Genomic DNA, 27,291 nt, shown 5'->3' on the forward strand with positions numbered 1-27,291 from the left:
TTACTAAAATATAATAAATGTATTGAAAATATTATTTAATAGTGAAGACATAGGCCTACTACATAACTATTGAAACCACCAGAGACAGAAAAATGATACAAGGATTAGCATATCAACATTAGGAAGAAGATGACGGGAGTTCCGCCGAAGTCTAAAAGGCTGTGCTCAAGGCAGACAATTTTATTACGTGTTTGTAATGTCCCAATCTATATCATTGAGTTGCCTCCCTTATATTATTGCATTAATGGAAGTTGGAGCAGGAACAAGACTCTTTGAATGTAGAAGGCTGTTATGTGTTTGTCCTGGTAAAGAAACACACTTACTTATTTACTGTAAAACTTCATTGAGTTGCCTGCCTTATATTTACAACAATTGGTGTCTGGAAGTAGGATTTGGGCAGCTCAACGAAAGGAAAGAATGACAACGCTGAGGAAGCTAGACGAACTGAGCTACAAACAGTTGAAGGAGGAGCCACAGAGCTGAAGATCGTCTGGTCCAAAGAAAAGATGAGAGCACGTCATCGGCAAGGCCTGGTTGATTAAGGGGAGGATACCGAGACCTACCTGTTTGAGGTAGAACCATATATTGGTGAGCTCCTGATCACCATGCAGGATCTGTTAGGAGAACAAGGCCAAAAAAAAAGGTACCTTGAGGATTCAATGAATCATTTGATGGACAATCTGATGCCTAACGTGCAAGGCCAGATCGAACCTTTAAAAGAGAGAAATCCAGCATTATTTATCAACCAACCGTTACTCATTCAAGACTATTACAAAGAAGAAGTACACAATAGGACAGAAAGAGAGAAGAAATCGGAGGAAGTCTGCATTTGCGACTGAAGCATTTGCTATAACAGCTATGAATACCACAACGACCCGGACAGATCAAGACAACTTTGGGCCTGCGTCCGAGCCTGTCGCTTTGGACCTTAAAGACCCCTGTCAATCTGCCAGTGCCTACAAGGGTAACTGAATTTTAATTACAGGTAAACTAGAACTGCACATGCGGTGCCCATAAAGTAATCTAGAGCGGCATCTTGTTTAGAATACCCCCATTTACAACATTATTGTACTCCCTCACCTTTCCCCGTACACACACACAAAGAGAAAGACATACACTTTTAATAGACCTATTTTGACTATGTTTGAAATTAATTTTTTTTTGCTTTAGAATAGAGGAATACTTGTAGACTTACAGTCTTTAAAGAGGTTAAAGATTGTTTTACATATACACACGCTTTCATATAGATGTGAAAACATGTTTGATAATTACAATGATCTAAGGACAATCGCTCAGATTCACCCAGCCAATTATCTACACCTAGGAAGGATTATTTTAAATAGATCTAGGTCTGTGAAGAAATATGCATAGGCCTAAATAATTAATTGGAAAGAAAGAAAGCTATGCCACAAATATTGTTTTTAAGTGCTTTAAAGCATATGCTTTAAAGGAAATGATAGCTAGACTAGGCTATGGAAGAGAAAATTAAATTTATTGATTGTTATTTTACGTCCACTTGTGACAATGATAAAAACATCCGACTAAATAGCCAAAATTGAATTTTAAAAAATTAAGCAAAGAGCAGATAACTCTGTTTAAGCTCTTTTAGGCCTATGGTGTCTTAGAGGTACGAGCACATACTCTTTGAGAAATGAGTATACTTGAAATTTCTAGGGATGTGGGGGTGGGTGAGCGCTATGGGGAATGGTAATTTTAGGGGATTTAGCATAGTGAGTAGCATGTGCAAGTAGCATAGTGTCATATATGGGCCTTAGGCTGCGCGAGTAGCATGTGCAAGTAGCATAGTGTCATATATGGGCCTTAGGCTGCGCGAGTAGCATGTGCAAGTAGCATAGTGTCATATATGGGCCTTAGGCTGCGCGAGTAGCATGTGCAAGTAGCATAGTGTCATATATGGGCCTTAGGCTGCGCGAGTAGCATGTGCAAGTAGCATAGTGTCATATATGGGCCTTAGGCTGCGCGAGTAGCATGTGCAAGTAGCATAGTGTCATATATGGGCCTTAGGCTGCGCGAGTAGCATGTGCAAGTAGCATAGTGTCATATATGGGCCTTAGGCTGCGCGAGTAGCATGTGCAAGTAGCATAGTGTCATATATGGGCCTTAGGCTGCGCGAGTAGCATGTGCAAGTAGCATAGTGTCATATATGGGCCTTAGGCTGCGCGAGTAGCATGTGCAAGTAGCATAGTGTCATATATGGGCCTTAGGCTGCGCGAGTAGCATGTGCAAGTAGCATAGTGTCATATATGGGCCTTAGGCTGCGCGAGTAGCATGTGCAAGTAGCATAGTGTCATATATGGGCCTTAGGCTGCGCGAGTAGCATGTGCAAGTAGCATAGTGTCATATATGGGCCTTAGGCTGCGCGAGTAGCATGTGCAAGTAGCATAGTGTCATATATGGGCCTTAGGCTGCGCGAGTAGCATGTGCAAGTAGCATAGTGTCATATATGGGCCTTAGGCTGCGCGAGTAGCATGTGCAAGTAGCATAGTGTCATATATGGGCCTTAGGCTGCGCGAGTAGCATGTGCAAGTAGCATAGTGTCATATATGGGCCTTAGGCTGCGCGAGTAGCATGTGCAAGTAGCATAGTGTCATATATGGGCCTTAGGCTGCGCGAGTAGCATGTGCAAGTAGCATAGTGTCATATATGGGCCTTAGGCTGCGCGAGTAGCATGTGCAAGTAGCATAGTGTCATATATGGGCCTTAGGCTGCGCGAGTAGCATGTGCAAGTAGCATAGTGTCATATATGGGCCTTAGGCTGCGCGAGTAGCATGCGCAAGTAGCATAGTGTCATATATGGGCCTTAGGCTGCGCGAGTAGCATGTGCAAGTAGCATAGTGTCATATATGGGCCTTAGGCTGCGCGAGTAGCATGTGCAAGTAGCATAGTGTCATATATGGGCCTTAGGCTACGCGAGTAGATATGGCATAAAGCAGTGATGCCCAACCTTATTCGACCTGCGGGCCATTTTCAACTCCAACACACGTGTCGCGGGCCAGATGTGCCCTACTAAATGCATGACGCGTAGGACGTAATCATCTTCTTTTTTGAAGTAACGTCTGTATTATATAAGATAAGATATAAGATAAAAACGAGATGAAATCCACCTGAAAGTATTTGATTATGTACTTACAATAATTAATGAGACATTGGAAGTTTATCTTTTTTTTTTTACGCGTCGAATTGTGGTTTCATTTCTCTATTTAAAATATGAGTAACATTGTAGCTAGCTTTTTTTGTGTGTAAATATTCTCATCAATCCTTCAATCTCTAGGCGTAGTTTAAATTTTTTTTATTCGCTTCTCAAATAAAAAAAAATTGCCTAGATATTTGTTTTCTAAGGCCTTTATATACGTTTTTTTTTTAAACAACCACACTTTCTTTACAAATTAAATATGTTGGCTAATTAATATACCAATTATCATGTTCCACAAAAAAGTAAAGACCAGTTCACTTCTCCTGGTAGATTCTACATTCAGGTCCCATTACAGAAACGCACATGTGTCAAAGATTTATAGTGAGGGCCCTAAAGACGGAAAAGATGCATTTTCAACCCCATTTTTTTATGAAAAGGGGAGGTCTATACTTTGTTCTGACGTTTCGGCGGGCCGGATAGAACCACATCGCGGGCCGGATGTGGCCCGCGGGCCGTAATTTGGGCATCACTGGCATAAAGTATTCAGTAAAAAAAGGCGAAACAAAAGACATGTAAACACAATCACGTGGTGACAATGCGTGTATAATGGTGGTACTTAGTAGTCGTATTACGGCCGGGCTATAACCAGTAGTCCGCTTAGCACAGACGAGCTGGTCGGGACAGAAGATTATGAAATTGTGGTGCCAGTGTCGTACTTTAATATAACAAAAATCATGTTAACATCTAAAGCTTTATTACACTGAATGACGAAAATAACTACACCCATAGTAAAGATCAAGACACGGAATATGGTCAGTACACAATCTAACGTGAATCCACAAACGTAAACAAACACTAGGGGCGACAATCGAAATAAACAAATTCACGACACGGCTGATCGGTAAATCAAGGAGTCCCGGGTTTGAATCCTGGTGAAGACTGAAATTTTTAATTTCGGGATCTTTAGGGCGCCTCTTGAGTTCATCCGGCTCTAATGGTTGGTCGTTGTGCTTCCCACATAACATCCTCGTTAACCGTGGGCAAAAGAAACAGATGATCTTTACATCATAAGGCCTGAAAGGGAAATCAACACTTAAATTATTTCCTTAGATGGTATTTGCGAATTAAAAAACAAAAACGGTTCGATTTTCGAACAAAATAAAAGCAGCCGTTGCACCTAAATCATGCTAAGAATATAGTGAAGTCATATTTTCAAAAACACGTTTAAGTTTTTGAGATCTAAAGGTGACAGAGAGGCAGATTTAAATCAGTTGAGAGTCTGGGTATGGAGACGTAACGCCCAGGATAGATCAGAATGGAAAGATGTGCTGGAGCAGGCCAGTAACCCTACTTGGATGGATTGAAAGGTGACAGAGAGGCAGATTTAAATCAGTTGAGAGTCTGGGTATGGAGACGTAACGCCCAGGATAGATCAGAATGGAAAGATGTGCTGGAGCAGGCCAGTAACCCCAATGGGCTGTAGTGCCCCTTGGATGGATTGAGAGGTGACAGAGGGACGGTCATATATAAACAAAACTAACAGCGACTTTTCCACATGAAGTTGGACGCTAAATACTAGTCATTTAATTAATGCACGTGGATACCCAAATAACATTTCAAGTAGCACAACAGGCGGGCCTGTTAATGACCCAAAGCCACTAATTATAGCCATTACAATTTCTAGTCTTCTAATTCTTGGATTAATTATTGCCCGGGAATTAATTAGTGCCAATGTGCCCGCAGAACCATATCTAGTTCACATGTATAGTGTGCACGGAGTGAGTCAGAAGTGGGGCTGATAAATGTCAGTTTAGGAAGGCAATAACTTTGACATTTCATGGGTTACAGACGCCATACTTGGATACTCGGCTCAACAAAGTAGCATACAACATAACGACAGTGTTTAGTTTTAAAACAGACCTAAATGTGAACAGAAACTTGTGCCAGATTCTAGTTCCATTTCATTTCCGATGCTAGTTTTTAAATAGCCGTTTCATTCAAAGCAATCACTGGTTATAAATTTATGATAGCCACATTTCAATAAAATGTTTGTAAACATGAGAAAAAACATGAAATTACTGAATAGTAAATATGTATTAAACTTTCATCTGGAATAGATCGAAAGGGACAGTTTTTTTTCTCTAACCATCGTTCTTTTTTCTTTCTTTCCTTTACCTCTGTCCAGGGCCGCCGCTACCTGTTGTGCAATGTTTGCACTGCACGCAGGCGGCCGAATGTAAGGGGCGGCCAAATCATTATTCCATGGTTACCTTTTTACCTTCATTTTGTGCTAGTGGTGTGTGGGATACATTTGTAGGCCCCTCCAAATCAGCGTATGTCAGATGATTGTGGACAAAATGCACTTCTCTCCATAGTACAGTCATGATAATCATTATCAATGTTTACGTCAATGGATTTTGTGCTTCGAGTTACTTTATTATAGTCCATGTTGATTTGTGTTAGGAATAAAGAAATAAAGACGACATTACAGGTACAAAAGGAGTCAATGATTAGGGTCATATTCATTCTGAAAAGACACGAATATAATACAAAAAGAAAATTTAAAAAAATCTCTTTAAAAGAAAACAACAATAGATGCAACGCATTAGGCCTAAAGAATGCATGATTTTGAAAAGCAGCCTTAGCAACAGGGGCGTAACTAGGGATTTGGGGGTCCGGGGGGATTGACCTCTTTGGGGGCCCCTTACATTTTGACATTCGACATATAACATGGGATAATGTACGCAAAAATATATACGCCCCAAATCCAATTGGTTCAGTATATCAGTAAACTTAACAAAAAGTAATCAAGACTCTTTTAATGAATAATACCTTTATTTATTAGTTAAATAATGCACAAGTGACAAATCTAAATTGATATCGTTTCACGTCGTGCATTCTGTGCAGCAAAGACATCTATAATATCAACTACATCGATACTTTCTAGTATTTGTGACTTCACTGACATAAAAAGCCATGATAAGCCTTTCTTGTGTCATTGTGCTCCTGAGATAGCTTTTGATGAACTTGAACTTTGAGAATGATCTCTCACATGACGTAATGGAAGTGGCCTGAGTTAGCGGTATTCGGAGGAGGTTGCAAAGTTTGAGCACACGTAATTACCATATAAAGCCTGTTTCCTCAATATGTTTATTGGTGGTTGTATTACTGGTTTGTTGATGAAAAGTGCTCGTGCATCAATGACATCATTGAAAAAGCGATTTGCCATTTATTTCATCATACAAACAGGAAAAGTAGCACAGTTTGTCATAAGCGGGTCTTCATCTAACAGGTGTCTTGGTTCAAGAAGAAACCCAAAGGTATCCATTTTCTTTCCAACCTCTGAAATCTGCTCTTCATCTCCATATGAAATCTGTCCAGCACTTCTGTCGCAACACGTTTGAATTGCAGTTCTATTGACAGTCCTACATTGAAGGGAAGGGAAAAAAACATACAAAGAAAAAATTGAGAATTTCTTTGCAAAGAACAACTCAAAACAATGCTGGGAGGGATTAAAGAAAATAACAGGCTGCGCCTCAAAACGAAAACAAATTTTAGTGGCTGATGATGAGAAATTCGCCAACGAACTAAATTATTTCTATTCTCGTTTTGACAAAGAAGATTTTGTTGAACTACACAAAGAACTTTTCAACACTCTGTCCAAAGGAAAACAAGAGCCCTACGTCAATTTTGTAACGGAGGATGAAGTGACATTGTTATTTAAGAGAGTAGACGTAACAAAAGCTTGTGGACCGGACAAAATTAGTGGCAAGCTGATCAAGCTATGTGCGGAGCAAATTTCTTCTATCTTCTGTCATATCTTTAACCAGTCATTGCAAACGTGCGTAATTCCAAACATCTGGAAAACTTCAGAAATCATACCAGTGCCTAAGAAACCAAAAATAGATTGCTTAAATGATTTCCGCCCAGTAGCACTAACACCTATTGTTATGAAATGTTTTGAAAAATATATTCTTAAACAACTTGTAGCAAAAGTCAATAACAGCCTAGACCCTCACCAATTTGCATACAAAGCAGCTAGAGGAACTGAGGATGCCATTCTATTGCTTTTGGACCAGCTTTATAAGCATCTCGATATACCCAAAACATATGCACGAGTCCTCTTCGTAGATTTCTCCTCGGCTTTCAATACCATACAGCCACATCTAATGATAAACAAACTGAGTAACTTAAATGTAAGCCCTTACTTGCAAGCATGGGTTCTAAACTTTTTAACCCAACGGCCCCAGTATGTTAAAGTCAACAACACCAAATCGTCAACTCGAGTACTATGTACGGGTGCTCCACAAGGTTGTGTACTTTCTCCTGTGCTATACACTCTTTACACTAATGACATAAGAAGCATCTATGACTCAGTTAAACTCATTAAATTCGCTGATGATACTGCCATAGTCGGTCTTATTTCAGGAGACGAAACTCAGTATCGAAGCTCGATAGAAGAGTTTACAAACTGGTGCACCGACAACTTTCTAGAACTGAACGTAACAAAAACTAAAGAACTTATAATAGATTTTAGAAAGAAAAAACAAACTATACGTGAACTGCAAATAAACACTACATCTATAGAACAAGTAAAGGCATATAAATATCTAGGCATTATCATCAACAACAAGCTTTCATGGGAAGACCACCTTGGAACTCTGACAAAGAAAACAGCCCAGCGACTCTTTTTTCTATACAAACTCAACAGTTTTAAATTAAATAAGAAGATCCTTGAGACATTTTACGGCGCGACTGTACAAAATCTGCTAACATATGGAATAAGTTGTTGGCAAGGCAACGCCTCATCTAAACTGTTGCAACGTCTAGAAAACATCATTAAAAAAGCATCAAAAATTACACTCACAACATTACCACATTTAAAGGAACTTTTTGAACAAACGTGCCTAAGAAAAATCGAAAAAATCTTGGAAGACAACGGCCACCCGCTCCATCAGAACTACGCCAGGTCGTCGCGAAGTGGGCGACTGCTGTCAATCAAAACAAGAACGGAGCGGTACAAAAACTCGTTCGTACCTCACTCGGTCAGACTCTATCACCGCCACTCATTGATCAGGGAACATGAAATGCACCAAGATACCTGTGTGTAGTCGCTGAATGAACAACTCTGTTGTATTTATGTGTATTTTTCTGTTGTGTTGTCTTTATATGAGAAACGAGTCCTTGTAATCACAACAAATTTCCGTAAGGATCAATAAAGCAGTCTTAGTCTTAGTCTTAGTCTTAACTCAATTTCCCATCAAGTCTTTTCTTTCATATGGTTGTTTTGATTACAGGGAATCCATAGTATTCACTACCTTCTTTTGCTTTTTCGATGGATTGTTTTTTTGTCAGTTTCTCATTATTTTGCAGAAAGCATGAAAGGGTACTAATGTCTTTAGCAGCTTCCCGTATATGCAGTCCAGACTTTTGTAGTTTCTTCTGAACTATATTAATTGGGCGCAAGAGCTTTGACCAGAATTCAAGATAGGCAAAAAATTCTTAATTTTCCACTGCATGAAGAAGATTCTGTGCTAATATTATATGGTATTACGTCATTATTGGTTGTTTATGTTTTTTGCGCAAGAAAAAGGATTCAGAAAATACAAAAGTAGGAAAGATCCATATCTCGCTATGCTTGAGTATAGAAATACTCCGATAAGTGGACTGCCGTATTCACCATCACAACTGCTGACTAGTAGAAGACTAAGGGAATCATTCCAACTGATCCCAAACTATTGAAACCATCGGTAGCTGAAAATGCAGAGACATTACTCAACGAACGACACATGAAAAGCAAAGTGAAATACAATGCAAAAGCAAGACTACCTAAAGATTATTCTGTCGGAGAGTTCGTCTAGGTCAAACATGGCAGAAAGCAGTTGTCATAAAAAAGACATTCAGCACCCAGATCTTACATCATAAAGACAAACGATGGAAAAACATACAGAAGAAATCAACGCTTTTTGAATAAGAATTTCGATGAAGACATCTGTGAGTACTATGATACCGATGGAGACAATGAACTGCAAACTGTTGGAACAAACGAAACAGACAGTAATAGACCAACGTCTAGAGAACTTGTTGTGCCAGTCAAGACAACCAGAAGTGGACGAATTGTTAAAGTTCCTAGTAGACAGGGCCGGCCTTAGGCCACTGCAGCCTATGCGGTGGCAGTGGGCCCCGCGCTTTCATAGGACCCGCGTAAATTCTAAGTGTACATTATTAAATTAAACCATTAGAATGTATATAAAATAACAGGGTTTTCGTGACCTCCTGATTTTCCAGGGCCTCCAGGAAATCTCATGAAAGGCAAAATATAAAGTCCTGAACTTTTTTTGAATTTATTCAAATCTCCTGAAGAATAGACGAAATTGAAATTTTGGGGTGCCTATAAATAAAAGATGGCATTGTGAGCTTTCATTTGATAAAAATTTATTGCAAAGACGAAAGTAGACCTATTTTCTAATTTAAAAAAATAATAATTTTGACATTATGCTCATCCCTACCCAGACTAGGCTTCGCGCGATTCGTTTCGCATAGGGCCCCGCAAATGCTAGGGCGGCCCTGCTAGTAGATATCCCTTTTAAGAACTTTAAAAGGAAGGGTGTGATAATAACTTCAAAAGGAATGATGTGCTAATATTATATGATATTACATCATTGTTTGTTGTTTATGTTTTGTGCGAAAGTTTCCAATGGATTGAGGAACGATGAATAGAAGGGTAATAACTCGAGTGTGAAGTTTAATTCTGAAATTATAGACGCCAAACCCGAATAATGGACTATTCTAGCATTATTAAGAATAACTTTTGGATCTGTTATACTCGATTCTGTAAATTTTGATTACAGGTTAATTAGTGTAGCCATAAAATACCCGCCATTTAAATCTATTATTAGTAAAGGTAACAAGATACCTGGAATTCGCTGTATATCATGCAGTTTTATTCGTGGCAACAAAGTTTAAAATGTAAAACTAACTTTAAAAAAAACTTTGATCTCTGTGGGAAATTTTTTTTTATTAAATATCAACAAAGTCAACGTACTGATAGACCTAGATATAGGTTTAGTCTATGTGATAAATTTAATCCATAAATGTTGAAAAAAAAAAGACAACCGTTAACACTATTTGTCAATCAAATATATTAATTTATGTATTTACAATAAATTTCGGACACCCATTTGGGGGCCCCCACCTAGTTAGGTGGGGGCCCGGGGGGATTTTAAAATTCTCCCCCCATCCCCCCCCCCCTTAGTTACGCCACTGCTTAGCAATCCTTTAAAGAACGAATTATTATCGGCAATGCCTCGCTTTTAAAGGATCCATAAATATTTGATTTGACACACACAAAAAGGGTATTTGTATCAGTTAATACAGGCAAATACAAAATTTGAGTGAAATAGAAAATAAAATCCTTGAAATTGTATAAGCATACAAATACTTTCACACACACACACACAAATCCACACCAGATAGGTCTCCTATTGTACATATCACTATTATTCTGGTTCTTATACATTTCATGTAGAAATACATGAACATTTTATGGGGTTTCGCCCAATTACTGATACAACTGGAGAAGGACTTTCTAATGTCGCTTCAGAAAAAATACAAAATTGGAAATAAAACATGAAGGATACGACAACGGTGTGAATAGGAAAAGAAAAAAAAAAAGAAAGTTCTATAAAATTGGATTTAAATCAACGGGCGCTTTTGGTGCAGCTCAATTGTAATACATTTCTTTTTCTAGAAATAAAAAAAAAGGGGGGGGGGCGGCATTTTTTAATTACGCACTCAGGCGGCCACAATCCTCGCGGCGGCCCTGCCTCTGTCTCTCTCTTGGTTACGTATTTTGAAACAGGGCAAAGCGTAGAGGTAATGGCTTGAATTAATAGGCCAATTATCAGTGTCTATTAGTGCACGTTAGGAAAACTCTAGTTTGACCGCTATATTTTTTTACAGTTAAAAAAAAAAAAAGAAATTTAAATTTGGCTAGAGAACCAGAAAATATTTGTCTTGGACGGACTATATATACGTCTTCTTGTTATCCGTATTCCTTGAAGAGTTTAATCATGGTTTAACTCTTTCTCTCCGTAATTATTTACCACATTCTGGTGGAATCAACGCTGGTATCGTCAGTTAGGAGAGAAAGAGTTAATAAATTTATGTTCAGGAAAATTTTGCGCATCGTCTTCTAAGTTTATATCTAAAGGCCTATCATTGAAATATTATAAAGTCTAGTAAGTCTATACTTACCCTTAACTGGCCTTAACCAGGATTCTTTCTCGGGGATGGGGGGGGGGGGAGAACTGGGCGGGGTAAAAAATATTCCATTATTTTTCAATCTAACATTAATTAGTTATTAAGATTTAAAAAAAAACAACAGCTCTTTAAATTGTATGAAGGAGGTAGTGTCTTTTTAAAAAAAAAGTATTTTTAATGTTTTTCTAGTTTTAATGTCACAATATGTACGTATTTCTCCCTCACCCCCAACCCGAGCGGTGTTAATTGCGTCTTTCACGGGCGTAAACATTGTGTACCAGCAGAGAAAGGCAAAGTAGAGGGGTTGATGAGTTGGCAGCTAAAGCACATTTGGTCCCCAAGTAAACAGTGCCCTACCAGAAGAGTTTGATTACACATTACGTAAACTATTTGTTGGGCGATAAGACATCCTCAAGAAAGACAAGCAGAAGATAAAGTAAGAGATATTCTCCCGGTTAAGGGACTTTAGTTTTCAATCTGTTCAACAGTTCTGTTAATTGAACGATTTTTCGGGTTAAGTGCAAAATGGCACCCATGCCCCGAAGAAAGAAACGGAGGCGTAGCCATGATGGGTTTGAGAGTAATTTTGTTTTGAAACGATATTCCGTTGGATTATGGGAGATTTTCAAGAGAACTCAACAATGTCAAGGCCTCTAGATTGAACTTCACTGTTGCCACAAAATAAAAATAATTAATAGAGCTATAATTTTAACCATACGTAAATGCGTGGCAGTTGATCATAGCATAAACTCTCATTTATTACCTTTTACTAACCTATTTGCTTTTAAAAACGTTTTAAGTCCTAGAGTAAAAGTCTAATGCTTCCTCCATATTATTATTATTAGGCTAATTATTATTAAACAGAAGAGCTTAGAGAATTTGATTCTGCAGTGCTAAAAAGTGAAACAAACATGATCCTATATTTTATATTCGTGGAATTCAAAAGGGAGATTATCAACACGTTCTTTGTTTTGTACACCGGATACACCAGAAAGCTAGCTATCTATACGTTTTCCGCCATATATGAAAATCTTCAAATAAAATTTCTATTAGGCCTATATGTAAGCCTATATAGGTTAACAAGATCGATTTTCTATATGCTGTACTACTGTGCAACATGTGAGTTTAAAAAATAGACATGTGAGTTAAAAAAAAATAGACCCTAAATTAAATTGATAACAGATTTATTGTACCGTAGGCCCTATAGCTCACCAGGTAGTGAAGGGTTTAATTTAAAGATTGGTGTTGGGTGACTCAAGATTTTCCATAGCATTATGTAATGTTAGAGGTCGTGTACAGGACAATCTACCACGAACCAACAATTCAGTGGCGGGATGGTACCATGCATTTCAGCAGTCTATTGACGATCATCCCCCTAATGTGTACAAGTTAATCCCTCACTTCCTCAGAGAACAGGAGAACACTGAGAACAAGATTCTGAGGTATAATGCTGGAGAACGAAGTAAAACTGCAAGCGAAACAAAGTACCTCCAACTTAACATACGACTTGAAGCTATATTACCAATGTACAGAAACAAACCAGTGATGGAGTTTCTACGTGACATTTCCTACAATTTAACTTTGTGAAAGTTAGTGTGTGTGTATATATAAATCTGACAAGTAGGCTATCTTTGCCTGTTTTCAAAGTACACTTTTGGAATGTAAATAAATGATATATTTTGAAATTATTCATTTTAGCTTATTATAATTTTTGCTTACTGTTTGCATATTTATGTTTCAAGATATCTAAAGTGTTTACTGCAAAATGACTGAAAAATAATGATAACATTCAAATAAAGAAATATTGGCTCTATTCATATTTTACGATACCTAAAGTATTTTTTTTCAAATTGACTTAAATATATTTTTTCAGCGCTAATTTGTCCGCGCTATTTTGTCAAAACTTTTCTAGTCTAAATCACAGAAAACCAATTTGACCGAAAATCCGAACGAAAAACTAGTAAAAAGTAAAGTTCCCCTTTCAGACCTCCACATGTACAGCCATTTCTCTCAATAAGTAGCATTTATTCTCCTTTTTCGATACCAAACAAAATAATTAATTGCCAATAATTAATTAATTAATTGGTCAATTTTTTGATACATTCATGTTTTGATAGGTACAACTAATAATTGTGTAAAGAATGGATGTGGGAGAAATAATATGTACGAAAACTGTACAAAAAATTGTACCAAACAGAGTGAGTTGATATAAGCTTTGTAGAAATATATAGGTAAACTTATCAGAGAAAAACCTCGTGATTTTATTAAAGTATTGTTGTAACTCTAGGGTAGGCACTCAACGTAAAGGCAGGCAACACAACACAGTGTAACAGGAAATAAAGACAGGTGTTTATTCACTAGGACAAACACATAGCATCCTTCAGCTTCCTCAGAGTCTTTCTACTAATTTACCAGTCCTTTAGACAGCAACCCGAAAGTGGACCAACGACAGCCTTCCCCGCTTCGTTCCAGGTCCCTTCTGCAACCTTCAGGCAGCACCAAAAGCTGGCTTAGTTTCCAAACATTCAGACTCTTCACGATCCCTGATGCACTGTTATTCGCTCTCTCTTAGTGTCCTCCTGTTTACGTTCACTAGTGCGCTAGTGCGCACCTCAAGCACTGGTGCAAGGCAGGGTTACAACACTACTGACACCAATTGTTGTAACTCTTGGGTAGGCACTCAACGTAAAGGCAGGCAACTTAACACAGTGTAACAGGAAATAAAGACAGGTGTTTATTCACTAGGACAAACACATAGCATCCTTCAGCTTCCTCAGAGTCTTTCTACTAATTTACCAGTCCTTTAGACAGCAACCCGAATGTGGACCAACGACAGCCTTCCCCGCTTCGCTCCAGGTCCCTTCTACAACCTTCAGGCAGCACCAAAAGCTGGCTTCTTAGTTTCCAAACATTCAGACTCTTCACAATCCCTGATGCAATGTTCTTCTCTCTGTCCTAGTCTTTTTCTCTCCATCCTAGTGTCTTCCTGTTTACGTTCACTAGTGCGCTAGTGCGCACCTCAAGCACTGGTGCAAGGCAGGGTTACAACAGTATATTAACGCGAACTATAGACTTCTATAGCACTCTCCTGGGTAATGTATAATGTTTCTTTCCCCTCTATAAAGCTTTTGACACCGTTATTTCTTCCATTGATTCATACATTCTCATGTTTTGTTGATTTTGATCTACGACATCCCGCAGCAGCGTTGTGGTGCCGGTTGGACCCACCACAGCCCCGACAACCACTCAAATCTTCCCAATCTTGGTGCTTGCTCCTCGAATTATTTACATCCTGCGTTAAGGCCCACTGCTTCTCACTTGCGGATTCTCCGGAAGTCATATTATGCAAATGAGCATATTGAGGAGATGTATGACATCTGGCTATGATATAATCAATTTTAAAAAAGCCTAACACTTTCTCCCTCTCGCAGTTTGAGTCCTTCCTTCTCCTCCCCTCTTCTTGTCAGTCTAAGAGCTAAGACAGCCAGCCACGTGTGTTTCATCAACCCCGTCCTCCTGGAACTACCTCCTTACCTGTCGATCCCAATCTTCTTCCATACTACAGAACTTTAAACGCCTAATGAAAGAGTACATTGAGGTTATGTAATTAGAATCTAGGTAGTTTTTTTTTTGTTCGTTGTCTAGTACAGATTCCATTGTTAAGATTAAAAAAGGGAAGTGTTAAAAAAAAAAGTTTCTTAAGGTTAGGGTACACTGACATTACGGCTGCGATAAAAGTGGTATTTCCTTAAGGCTCTCAGACTGTGTAGATTTTTGGTTTCGAATGCTAAAAGGTTTCTAAAAACCTACTAGGGCGAGATCTTGACGAACAAAAAGCGGTGGGTGCTTGCGTTCGCAAGGTACACTTGTGAACATTGTTAAACAACTTAAATTATTAAAACATCTCTTCATAAACACAAATTATTTAAAAGATGTATAGGCCTACATAAACAATACGTTATTGAAATATCTAAATATATTTTCAACATCTGAACATAGAAAAAAAAATTAATGACTCAAAACATTTTAACATCTTAAATTACTGTAAAATCAGAACATCTTCAATTAAATTTGAATTATTGAACCATCTGAACCTAAACATCTTAAGTTATTCGAATACTTGAACGTAAATATCTTGAATTATTTAAACATTTAAAATATCTTAAACATCTTAAATTTTTGAAACATCTGAACATATTTTAAACATTTTAATTTATTGAAACATAAACATCTCAACATATTTTAAACATCTTAGCGTATTGAAATATTAACTACTGAACATATATTTCAAAACATGTTAACATGTTTAAACAATCTCATAAAGTATTCAGTACTTAGTGTATTGGAAAAAAAAAAGGCGAAACAAAAGACATGTGAACACAATCATGTGGTGACAATGCGTGTATAATGGTGGTACTTAGTAGTCGTATTACGGCCGGGCTATAACCAGTAGTCCGCTTAGCACAGACGAGCTGGTCGGGACAGGAAATGAAAACAATGTGGTGCCAGTGTGCTCAGAAAATGTCACCATCGGGAGCTCACTCGTTCTCAGTAAATACATCCCAGCAATACGGGCCACATGCTAGTCTGGTTGGGGAATTACACTGGACGCCATTCAGGGCCATGTTAACTCAGGGGAGAGAATGCAAAAAAAAAAAAAAAAAGATTAATGGGGTTAAAAAAACCGTATAGAAGAAAAGAAAAAGAAATAATCATAGACATATATTAGTGTACATAAGTCTATGGAAATAATATGTAGAGTGTGTTGCATTTAGTGCTAGAGGTAAGGCAGTTTACTGTGGGAACGAATTAAGAAATACTGCACTAAAAACATGCTATATTCCCAAGTATTCAATATGGAAGAGGAACAAGACAGGTAATGCAATGGCCATGAAGACAATAGACATAAAAAGAGAAAGGAGAAAAAAAAAAAGAAGAGAAAAGAATGGGTGGAAAAAAAGAGAGATAAGGAAAATTGTCAGGGGAGAGAGAGAAAGAAGAGATAAAACAGAGAGGGGGGGGGCTAACAAATACTAACAAGAAAAGGGAACAGACAAAATAGAGAGAAAGAAAGTAAGAAAAGAAACATGAAGAAAATGCGAGTGTCCCTAAAAGCGCTAAACAAAAAAAAACCTAGATCATAAGTTTAGCAAAGAATAAGATGATAATTTTAACACACAATTGAGGAAGACGTCCACGAAACAAAATATATAGATGAGAACTGACCGTTTCTTTCAAAGAAACATCTTTCTAAACGGTAGCCACATTCTGGCATGTGTGTGTTTCAAATATTGGATTGCTCCTATCAAATGACCATAAAAGCAACAGTCGAAAGAAAAACTTACTAGAACTACTTACTCACGCCTCTAGAGAGAAGATTCAATGATTTAAAAATTATTAGGCTTACTAAGAGCGATTTAATTATAAATCAGTTAAAGAAAGGTATACTACTACTACTACTACTAGATCATCTACTCTTGCTTGAACTGGCTAATAGGGACAGAATACGATCCATACATAGTCTAGTTTTAACGAGGACTCTGTTCATAAATCATTCAATAGTATTATTTAGAACACACATGTGACTGGATTGAAGTGAGAGAAAGCATAGGCGGCGCAAGGCGTAGGTGATGTGGATGACTGCATAAGGCCTCGCGGTGCGAAGGGCCACACGCCAGGAAAGATTATCTATTTCATAAAAGAGATGCTTCTGGTATACATATATACTCACACACACACATACTATTCAACATAAGAGGCCCTCACACAATATAGTTCGCCCACATAAAATTTAGGGATTTCGCCGCCACTGAGAGAAAGGATACCGTTTTTCCCCTTCTCTTGACCTTGCTTCACATGCTTCAAATACCATTCTTCAGTACCTGCTCAAGTAAACAACGGTATCTAGAAAATCCAGATTTTGTAGAAGAGCTCCCCCCCCCCCATTCCCCACTCCCTGTTCAATTCTCGCATTGAACTAACTCTCCATTGTTTATGTGAGAAAGATTAAGTTTATGTTTCAGAGAATGTATTCACGTCACATTCAGGTGTTATTTTTTAGCGAGCTCTCCCTCCCCCTTCTATAGGGACAAAGCGCTCTTGCTACTGTCTGTCCGTATCGGTCATTAAATACGGGCGACAACCACATTTGTTCTTTATAAGCGAACTCTTTCGTTTTTAAATTATATACGCTCAACGCTTTTTGTTAAACACAAATACTAATGCATTGTCTTCAATTCCGAAGATAAATGATAAGTGCAGTAATTCACATGACAACGCTAACCCAGTAGCGACCTGGATATTTTGCCGGATCTTATGTAAACAAGCGGTTGTGGTGGCTGAGCGGTAAAGTTCTTGACTTCCGAACCGACAGGTCCTGGGTTCGAATCTCGGTAAAGACTGAGACTATGAAATTCGACCCAACTCTAATGGGCCTACCTGACATTAGTTGGGGAAAAGTAAAGACGGTTGGTCGTTGTGGTGGCTACATAACACCCTCGTTAACCAACAGCCAAAGAAACAGAAGACATTTACATCATCTTCCCTAACTATCGCAAGGTCTGAAAGGGGTACTTACGTTTTTGTTTAAAGCCGTTTTGGTTGATACAAAACAAACAAAAAACAGTGAATGACCCACAGGGGACAGCCAAGTCTGTTTATTTATTTATTTGTACACCTTGTTGGTGTATGTTTGTGTATGAGAGAGAGAGAGAGAGAGAGAGAGAGTTGGGGAGAAATTTTGTTTTACATTTTTAGACGTGTATTCTTAACTGGGAATTTCTAAACTAATTTTATTTCTTTAACATAAAGTTAAAGCGAATCTGAAGTCCCAAATGAAACCATCGTTTAAGCATGTGATAGTTTTTTTTTTAAAGAAAGGGAGGGGGGATATTTTTTTTCAGCAATTCTTCATGTTATGTTACAAAAATAACACCAAAATGGCAGATAGAAGAATGGAGAGAGAGAGAGAGAGAGAGATAAAGGTAAACAAGAGACAAGAGTTAAGTTAAGAAAAGAACAGAGCGGAAAAGGAAGAAGGATGTGTATAATAAAATGAGAAGTTTTAGATATCTACAATTACATGTTCCAACACATCAGAGAACTGACTCTGTATTGTTTAGCGCCGTGTCACCAAGAGTTGTTGAAAGATCAAAAACCACTTAGTGCCTGCCAGCATGTCCCCCCACGAAGTTCCAGAAAACAAGGGCCAGGCCTAATTGACTTGATTACCTCGGTGGCTCACCCAGCTTTCAAGAGCTTGGAGGCTTGGACGTATACTTTTAGCCTTGATAGTAGTAACACTCGGAGGCAGGGAGGACTAAACGTAGCCTCGCAGTCTGATTCACAAAAGTAGGAGTTCAAAGGTTATGTTTACATTACGTTTGAGGCCTTGTTCGGGATTTTGTTTTGAAGAGCGAAGTCGACAATGAGCAGTAGACGCGGGAAAGTTTACAAACTTTTTTTTTTTGTCTTCGACAGTTGTTTGTTGTCATAGTGAGCGCATAACAACAAACAGAACCAACGCACTACAAAATGTTACTAAGATTAATTTAATATGAAATTAAATTAACTATGAGTGTATCAAACAAATTCGTGTACGCTAAAATAATCAGGGTGGTCAGTGTATTAATTATTGTGTATAACAGTGTAATAGGGTTCAATGTAGATACAGAAAGTGCACTTGTTTTCAAAGGACCTAAAAACAGCTACTTTGGATATTCTGTGGCTATACTGGCTAATTCGCAAGGAACATGGTGAGTTATTGCTTCTGTTCTTAACCTTTATCTAGCTGTGGTGTCTAAATATAGACTATTAGTTTTCTATTAATTGTCTTTGAACTATTTGTAACTAATACGAGTCAAGTCTAATCAAGTGTTAGATTTATAACTAGATCTATATATTCTTATTAATACATAAACATTTGTTTTTATTTAAATAAAGATATATTTGTAGGCCAGAGCAGTCAATAACTGTTTTCCCCTCCTAAAAATTAGATCTAGGTGTAGATAATAAATTCGTGCAAAAATCTAAACTGCTTTGAAGCTGCTTGGTCGTATACGTGGTCCAGATTTTCGTCTCAATGGTTCCGGGTTTGAACCCTGCTCGCTGGCAGCCCCGGCAGGACCTTTGGGCTATCACGTAAACATCTTCGTTTCTGAAGGAACGTCTGAAACTTGCAAGGCGAACAAATGTCGTCAAATATGAATTTGACAGCTGAAAAGAGGTCCAAGTTACCAAGCCAGGTAGACTATAGGCCTATATATTTCATGTTATATGGTTTAAATGTTTTATTTTTGGATGTTCTTATATATTTTATGCAAGATTTTCACTTAAAAATTAAACAAACTACGTCTATGAATCTGACCGTCTGTTTGACCTAATTAAAAGAGTGTTATGTTTCTCGAGGCCTACTTGGATGGGGATGTGTAGCATCAAGCCACGTGAAATAGTATACTGCTTATTAATCATCTGAATCGAAGAAGGGCCTTATTATTATTTTGCACATAGTTCTATATCACAAATGAATGCTGATGTTCGATGACGCTGTTCAATAAAATCATGTTTTTTTTTAAAATATATATTCTTTCCTGGTTAAAAAAAAATGGTGCCTCTTTCAGACCTTGCATTCAATGTGGATGTGTCCGATGGGAGCACCTGAAGTAAAGCTCATCTGCTTCTATTTGTCGACGGTTAACGAGAGTGTCATGTGGCCAGAACAATGACCAATCACCTATACTTCTCCAATGTATGACAGATAGACTTACCCATTAAGAGTTTAGTGCACTCAGCTGAAAATCCCGAAGTTCAAAATTCCAGTGTACAACAAGATTCGAACTCTAACCCCCATTAGAACACAAGAGCTTTATCGTTCGACCACCACGCCCCACATTCTTTACTGACTAATGTATAAATAACAGATCTAGCACAAGATAACAAAACATTTTAGAAGTTATTAGACTCTACTAACTGGTTACATGCATATTAATCAGAGCTTTTTTTGACGTTTCAGTATCCTAGGTTTTATAAGCATACATTCTGCCCATAATCTTATAGATATAATAAATACAAGCATTCATTTCTAGGCTATACGTATTTTTTCTCTGATCTTTTATTGTGTCTACAACTTGTTCAATGACTTACACGCAGCAAACTTTAGGTTCACAACTTTTAAATAGATACAATCGACTAAAAGGTGGCTACACTTTGTCATCAGTGTATCTAGAATGAAGAAATGCCTTTGCACCTTCTTGTGGTGCCACGTTAATTCTCCCTCAAAAGCTATGGTCTGCGGGCTTTTTCAGTGCACAGACCAAAAGTTTGGAACTCACATCATGTTTGTTTACAGCGCTCTATATATTAAATTATTATTATTAATACCAATCCACTTCACTTGTACGAAATGAGAAGTTGAATTTGATACTATAAGTAAAAAAGCTTCAAACAATGTCAGGACTACGGAGACGGCTAGATCTTGGTGTAGATTCTACTTTAGTTAGTCTCTCCCCTCTCTACTTTATTATCAAGTAGCCTACGCTTTTGTGATAAAAAAAGGCAAACGCAAGGGGCGACTACTCGCTATTGTTAGAGCGCTAAAACTGTTGGCTAATTGTTCCCATTGTTGTCTGGAAAACCCGAAGATGTGTAGGGAAGAGACAGACTCAGGTGGTCTGTTCCGTGATCGTGAGAACTTGTCAACACATTTAAATACCCGTAACACACCTATTCAAAAAAAAAAAATGTTGCCAAAACAATTGCATTTTTACAAAGCTTATATCAACTTACTCTGTGTGTCTGTGGGGTACATAATTTGTACACGTTATTTCTCCCACACCCAATCTCAGATTAAGCTGAAATTTTGCACAATTATTTCTTTTACATGACAAGACAAGAAGCAATAAAAACTAGTTATTTTAATTTAACTATTGGTAATTTTTTTTATCTCGAAAGAAATTGTACTTGACTGATGTAGTCGTATAAGTTTAATTAACTCCTTCATACTTTGTAGAGAGAAAAGTTTGAAACTAACAATAGATAAATATCAAACTTTACATTTTCATAAGCACTTCCCTGGCACAGTGGTTAGTGTATTGGCTTGAGGAGGCTGAGGAGGCTTCAGCCCTCGAGTTCGAATTCAGATCGTTTTACTTTTTAAATAAATTCATTTAAAAAGCAATCACGGTAACATTAACAGAGATACCCCCTTCTTTCTCCTCCCACCGCTTTACCAACTGGTCCAGACAAGTGATAGGGTCATAGTCATAGCGTATTGAGAAAGCAAAAAAAAAAAAGCATGAAAGTGCGCTATACAAAAACAATGGGTAAAAATATTTATAATCGCACAGATTTATTATTGTTAGTCTAGATCCATTACAAATTTAATTAAATGACTGATCCAAACTACATTTAATATAAGCTTTTTTTTTAAAATGTTTTTTTTATATTTTCTTGTAATTTTTCTTTTTTTAGAGGAAGGATTTGTTTTAATTAATTCAATAAGATTTCAATCGATAATTGGCGCATGCCAATGTTAACAATATAATATCTTGGGAAAGATTTCATTGAAACGCTGAAAATAAATTTAACATAGTGGGGAGCTATTAAAAAGCCTTCTAGACCTACTGCTGTAGGAGATGCAGGTTTCATGTTTGCAATTACACAATGATTTAGAGGTATAGTACTATTCAAACAATTATTAAGGATTAAACAAAAAAAAATATATTCCTAATTAATGTTTAAATAATATAGGCTTAGTCAACTAAACATTCATAGGCCTATTCTGTTTGTCACTGTAAAAAATAAAGAGGAAAAAAAAGGCAAATATAGGGTCCAACCCAGAATATTCGCGTTAATAACGTGACGCTCTATCAGCTCAGCAAAGCAGTCATAGTAGCCTACTAACTGCGACATTTTATCTTGAAATTGGATCGAATCGGATTCTGATAGGCTTATGGGAAATTTTAGCTTGATTACCTTTCAGTTGTTTTTTTCTTACGAAGCTTATATCAACTCACTCTGCCTGGTAGGCCTAAAATTTTTGTACCGTATGTATTATTTCTCCCACACCCATTATCGGATCTAATAAAACATGCATTAATTAAAAAAACAGTTAATTAAACAGTGGTAATTAATTTCATGTTATTTGATATTCAAAAAAAGGAAAATAAATGCTACTTATTGAGAGATGTGGCTGTATATGTGGAGTTATTCTCCTCATTACGAGAATTAATAGTCTTTCTGTAGTATTTGATTAGCTTCAAAAATATAATAAACCACAAGGACGGCCCGCTAGTCTATCTTCTCCGGGTTAGAGCTAAAATAAATACCATATAGACATTTCCGGAACTAGTTTCTAAACAATTGTAACTCTTACTTGACGTGCCATACGAGCAGGCTACTCAACACATGCAGATGTTATTCTCTGATTTATTTATTCCCCTTCAGCTCGCATGATGACCTTTCACCTTTCAGCAGTCCGGAAATGTTATCCGCTTTAAACGAGGTTGGGACCATTAAAAGCGTGCCCCCTTTGTCATCATCGACAGAAAGTGCTGAAAGAAAACCTCACGTACGTTACTAGATCCTGATATTTTGCGGTTTAGAGCAGTGATAATTGGAAGGCTGGTAGAGTGAAAAGCTAAGCTATCCTAGTAGGCCTACCTATTACAAAGCTTATATCACCTCACCCTATCTTGTAAAAAGTTTGTACACGTTATTTCTCCCACACCCAATCTCGGCTAAAGCTGACATTTTGCACAATTATTATTCGTATCTGACAACACAAGAATAAAAAAAAAATAATTAACCAATTAGTTAATTAACTATTGGTAATTAATTATGTTGTTTGCTGAATTAGTCCCCCTTATAGGTCGTCGTCTGAGTCTTAGAGGACACAAACTTGAAAAATAGGTCGAGACTATAAGAACAATAGATATAGCTCTACAATCTTCCATGTTCATAAGCTGTCCACTAGCGGAGTGGTTACTGATTTGGCTTGAGTTTGAATTCAGGTCGCCGTCCCCCCCCCCTTTTTTTTATAAATGCTTTTTTATTGTTAGTCGAGATCTATTACACATTTAATTACTTGACTCAACCAAACTAATTGATACAACTATACGCTTAATATAAGCTTTTATTTTCTTATTTTTCTCTATACTCACTACGCCAATATTTGTATTTTAATTATGGCTTTTATATAAGGGCTTTCTAGCCTATCTAAAACTATGATTCTCTATTCACCTTTCATGTTCTAGAAATATGTTTGGGGGGGGGGGGTCAAAAAAGTGTGCGTGGAGTTCTCAACCTGTGGATCGCGACCCCTTGGGGGACGAATGACATATCGCCAGGGGTCGCCTATGACCCCCGGAAATTTGGATTTTTTGTCTATTCATCATTGGCAGTTTTTTTTTTTGTCCATTCTAACGTGCTGTTACAAGCGTATCTGAACCGTACGTGGTATTCAAAATATGGCACATCCAGTTCTGTTTGAGATTCTGTTGCGTCTTCTTCTTCCATTTCCAAGAAGAAATCTTTGCGAAACAAAGTTATGCAACTTTTTAATTAGGAAGTCCTAATTCAGAAGCAGACTTGATGCAGAAGATAGCATTCGTTGTGCTACTGAATTCCTGATCTGGTGTAACAGAAACAAGCTCATTGACCTTCGCACAACCATTGGCGTGTTTGTTAATACTGTCGAAACACTATTTCTGTAACAATTTAGTTTACTGTATCAAAGACTGTTCTCCATACTTCGCCATATTTATCAAATTGTCACTTAAGAATACAACGTGTATAATGTAAGTACGCGATAGAAAAGTAAATAAATGCAAGTCTGAATAATAACCTTTTTTAAAACAAATTTTATTATTTTAATTATATGAGCACACATTTATTTATCTGTAAACGAAAAAGAAATTCTGGTTGGGGGTCGCCGCCTTGTGGGAAAATATATTAGGGGGTCGTGGAACTAAAAATATTGAGAACCGCTGGCGTGGAGCCTAAGAGTTAAGCGGCGCATTTATTTTGTACTGCAATTGGTGAATCAACCGGGGGTGGGGGAAGGAGGTCATAAAATGTGTAAGGTGTGTAGGTGATTCTCAGACTTTTTTCCTACGAGAGGACGAAGCATAGGTAGGCCCTATAGTAATCCCCAAAGACCAGTAGAATTGACGAGCCAAAGAAGTGTGACTATCAATGTTTATCTTTCTAAACTCACCGTAGGATGATAAAAAAAAAATAATATTCAGGTCCAAATAAACAATGAACTTTGAAGCCATTTTACGTTATTATTCGATTGTGAAAAAATAAAATGGTTTTACCAACTTTTTTACCCGCGCGGGTATCAGTTAGTTCAATTTATTACATAATTTTTAAAGGACGCTGACCTTGATTTTTAAACGCGTAGGCTAACAAAAACAAAAAAAAAACTTTTTTTAAAAAGACAATTAATCCTTTATAAAGCTTATAACTTTTTGTTATCCCAAGTCCACCCCCCCCCCTAAACTCCGAAAAAAATTCCTGGTTAAGCGCACGTCTTTAAATTTAATGCCTTTACTAAAGGGTCTTGAGCATTTACGTTATTAATGAAGCCATATTATGGCTTTTAATTAGGAGAAGGTTAACCCCAAAATTTCTAGTGACTAGAATAGGCCTACTACTGTATTTTTGTTTGGACCCTTATGTACGTATTTGGTTACTTTGGTTTCTCATGGGGGCGGGGGGAGGGGGTAACTGTAGGCCACTGTGGCTCTCTCATGGATTCCGGCAGCTATTTTGTTTGGATCAGAACCTGATCGTTTTTTTTTTGTTTTTAGGACGTTGCTAGAGTTCTCGTAGATTTACTTTCATGTTGCTTAGCAACTGGTCAACGTGCACCTTAATTTATATCAGGGGGACATGGGGGTTCCAGCTGCGCCCATGGCTAGACTTGTATAGCAAGCGAAAATAAAAGTTACTTTTTTTTAAAAAAAAAGCTTATTTAAGTTAAAAAGAAAAGCGCTCCACATTTACTATTTTGTATCGATTCCGTAAGAATATGTTTTTTTTTTTTTTCAATATTTATTAATTAGGCCTACCACTATTTGATTAGTTAATTAATTTTTTTTAATTCATGTTTTGTTAGGGACAATGAATAATTGTGCAAATAGGAAGTGGGAGAAATAATGTGTTAAAAATGTGTACCAGATATAGTGAGTGGATATTAACTTTGTACAAATTAAAGTAAATTGTTCAGACGCATCACACGGCACATAAAAAAGAACAATAAAAGTTCAATGCCTTTCTAGTTGTTTTTTTTTTACCTGTGTTTTTATTATTATTTTTTTTTTTTACAACTTATGGCGGTATTATTACCGGTAAAAATGCGCTGCAAAGGATTAATTAATACAGGAACGATTGATCGACAAGCAAAGAATCACTTGTTAAGGGAAACAGTACATTAAACAAAGAAAATAAAAGCTCAAAGACCCAAAGTGAAATTTAAAAACAACTTCTTCTGCGTTCTCATTATGTTGATGTGTTAAGATTTATAGTCCAGTATCTGAGATGAACTGCGCAGTAGTTTCAAGATCAGGCAGCCCTAAGCTCCATATAGTTTTTCTTCTATATGGGTGTTTTAGAGGCCAGTTCGGACCTCTCGATGGAGAACACAGTTTTGAAGGACATGGTCGACATTCCCTGGAGACGCTTCAGAAGGGCAAATTTCACTGCTCCAATTTTCAGTTTCCGGAACATTCTCTTGTTACTGGTTCTGAGGCGAAAAATTATAAGTTGGTCGTGTCGGGATAGTTAGTATATAGGCCATATTGTAGGTAGGCTTTTGTAAACACAAGAGTTAATGTTAAAATAAAAAATATGGGTGATCAGTGCTCTTGAACTTAGTTTTATGTTATTGTTTGGTCCGCTACAATTTCTTTAAATAACATGTTTATTTTCTTAATTATTTCGTCAGTATAAGATATATGGAGTCTAGAGAGCCTAAAAAGAAATTTAGAATATAAAGGCTTGCAGTTTGTCTAAAACAATTTAGTGCTAATTGAAAAACATCCATGAGTACCGGTACCGTACTACTAACTATAAAGTGGAAGAATGAGAAACAGTGAATGTTATCTTCTTAGAAGTATCAGACGTTCTGTGCGTCTCATTGTGTCAGTCTAGACTGATACATTAACAAACAAAATGCAAGCAAGTTTAGTTTCCTACGTGTTTACAAAGCTTATATTAACTCTCTGTGTCTCTCTGGCTGGAGTTTTTAACTCTTCTTTTTTTTTTTGTCTCCCACTTTCCGTTCTCGGATCAAGTTGCAATTTCACACAATTATTCATTGCTGCTGACAGTATTGACAACACATGAATCAATCACAAAATTAATGGTAATGGATACCGTGTTTTCTTTGTAGCAATAACTTTTCTATCATTCTGAATTTCTGGCTTTCCACACGTAAAACCACATTGCTTATTTAGCCATACCCATACTTAATTATTTATTGTATTACTGATAATAACCCAGTTTACAGTTAGCACATGTAATGTCTTGTCCCCAGCCTCAAGCTCTAAAGGTCCCTAGGGCAAGTGAGCTAGTGCATAGAGTTCATCTGCTTCCTTAAGCCATAGGTTCTCCAAAGATGTTTCATTAGAATAGCTCAAAACTATCTTAACACAACACAGCATAAGAAAGAACCTTGTAGAGCCAAATTGAAAACGTAGGAATGAGGATGATTTGTCCACTCCCTCACTAATAACCCAAAAATTAAATGAAAAATTATGGTATAGATTTTTTAAAAAATAATTATTTATTGCACTAAACGAAAGAAATAAAGTTTTTTTTTTTTCTTATAATTTACAAACATTTCTTAAAAATAGAATATAATAATTGTTTAC

At 37.2% G+C, this 27,291-nt stretch overlaps 1 protein-coding gene across 1 annotated transcript in view; it reads left to right on the plus strand.

The window, feature by feature from the left end:
• Positions 1 to 18,643: 18,643 nt before the first annotated feature.
• The window catches only part of LOC106054579 (integrin alpha-4-like), a 31,342-nt gene continuing 22,694 nt past the window's right edge, over positions 18,644 to 27,291 (plus strand). Inside the window, exon 1 of the mRNA XM_056018194.1 lies at positions 18,644 to 19,170. Coding sequence (XP_055874169.1) covers positions 18,989 to 19,170 — 182 coding nt within the window. The 5' untranslated portion in view covers positions 18,644 to 18,988. The remainder of the gene's footprint in view (positions 19,171 to 27,291) is intronic.

This window comes from Biomphalaria glabrata, chromosome 1 (genome assembly GCF_947242115.1).
Source record: "Biomphalaria glabrata chromosome 1, xgBioGlab47.1, whole genome shotgun sequence".
NCBI classification, from domain to species: Eukaryota; Metazoa; Mollusca; class Gastropoda; family Planorbidae; genus Biomphalaria; species Biomphalaria glabrata.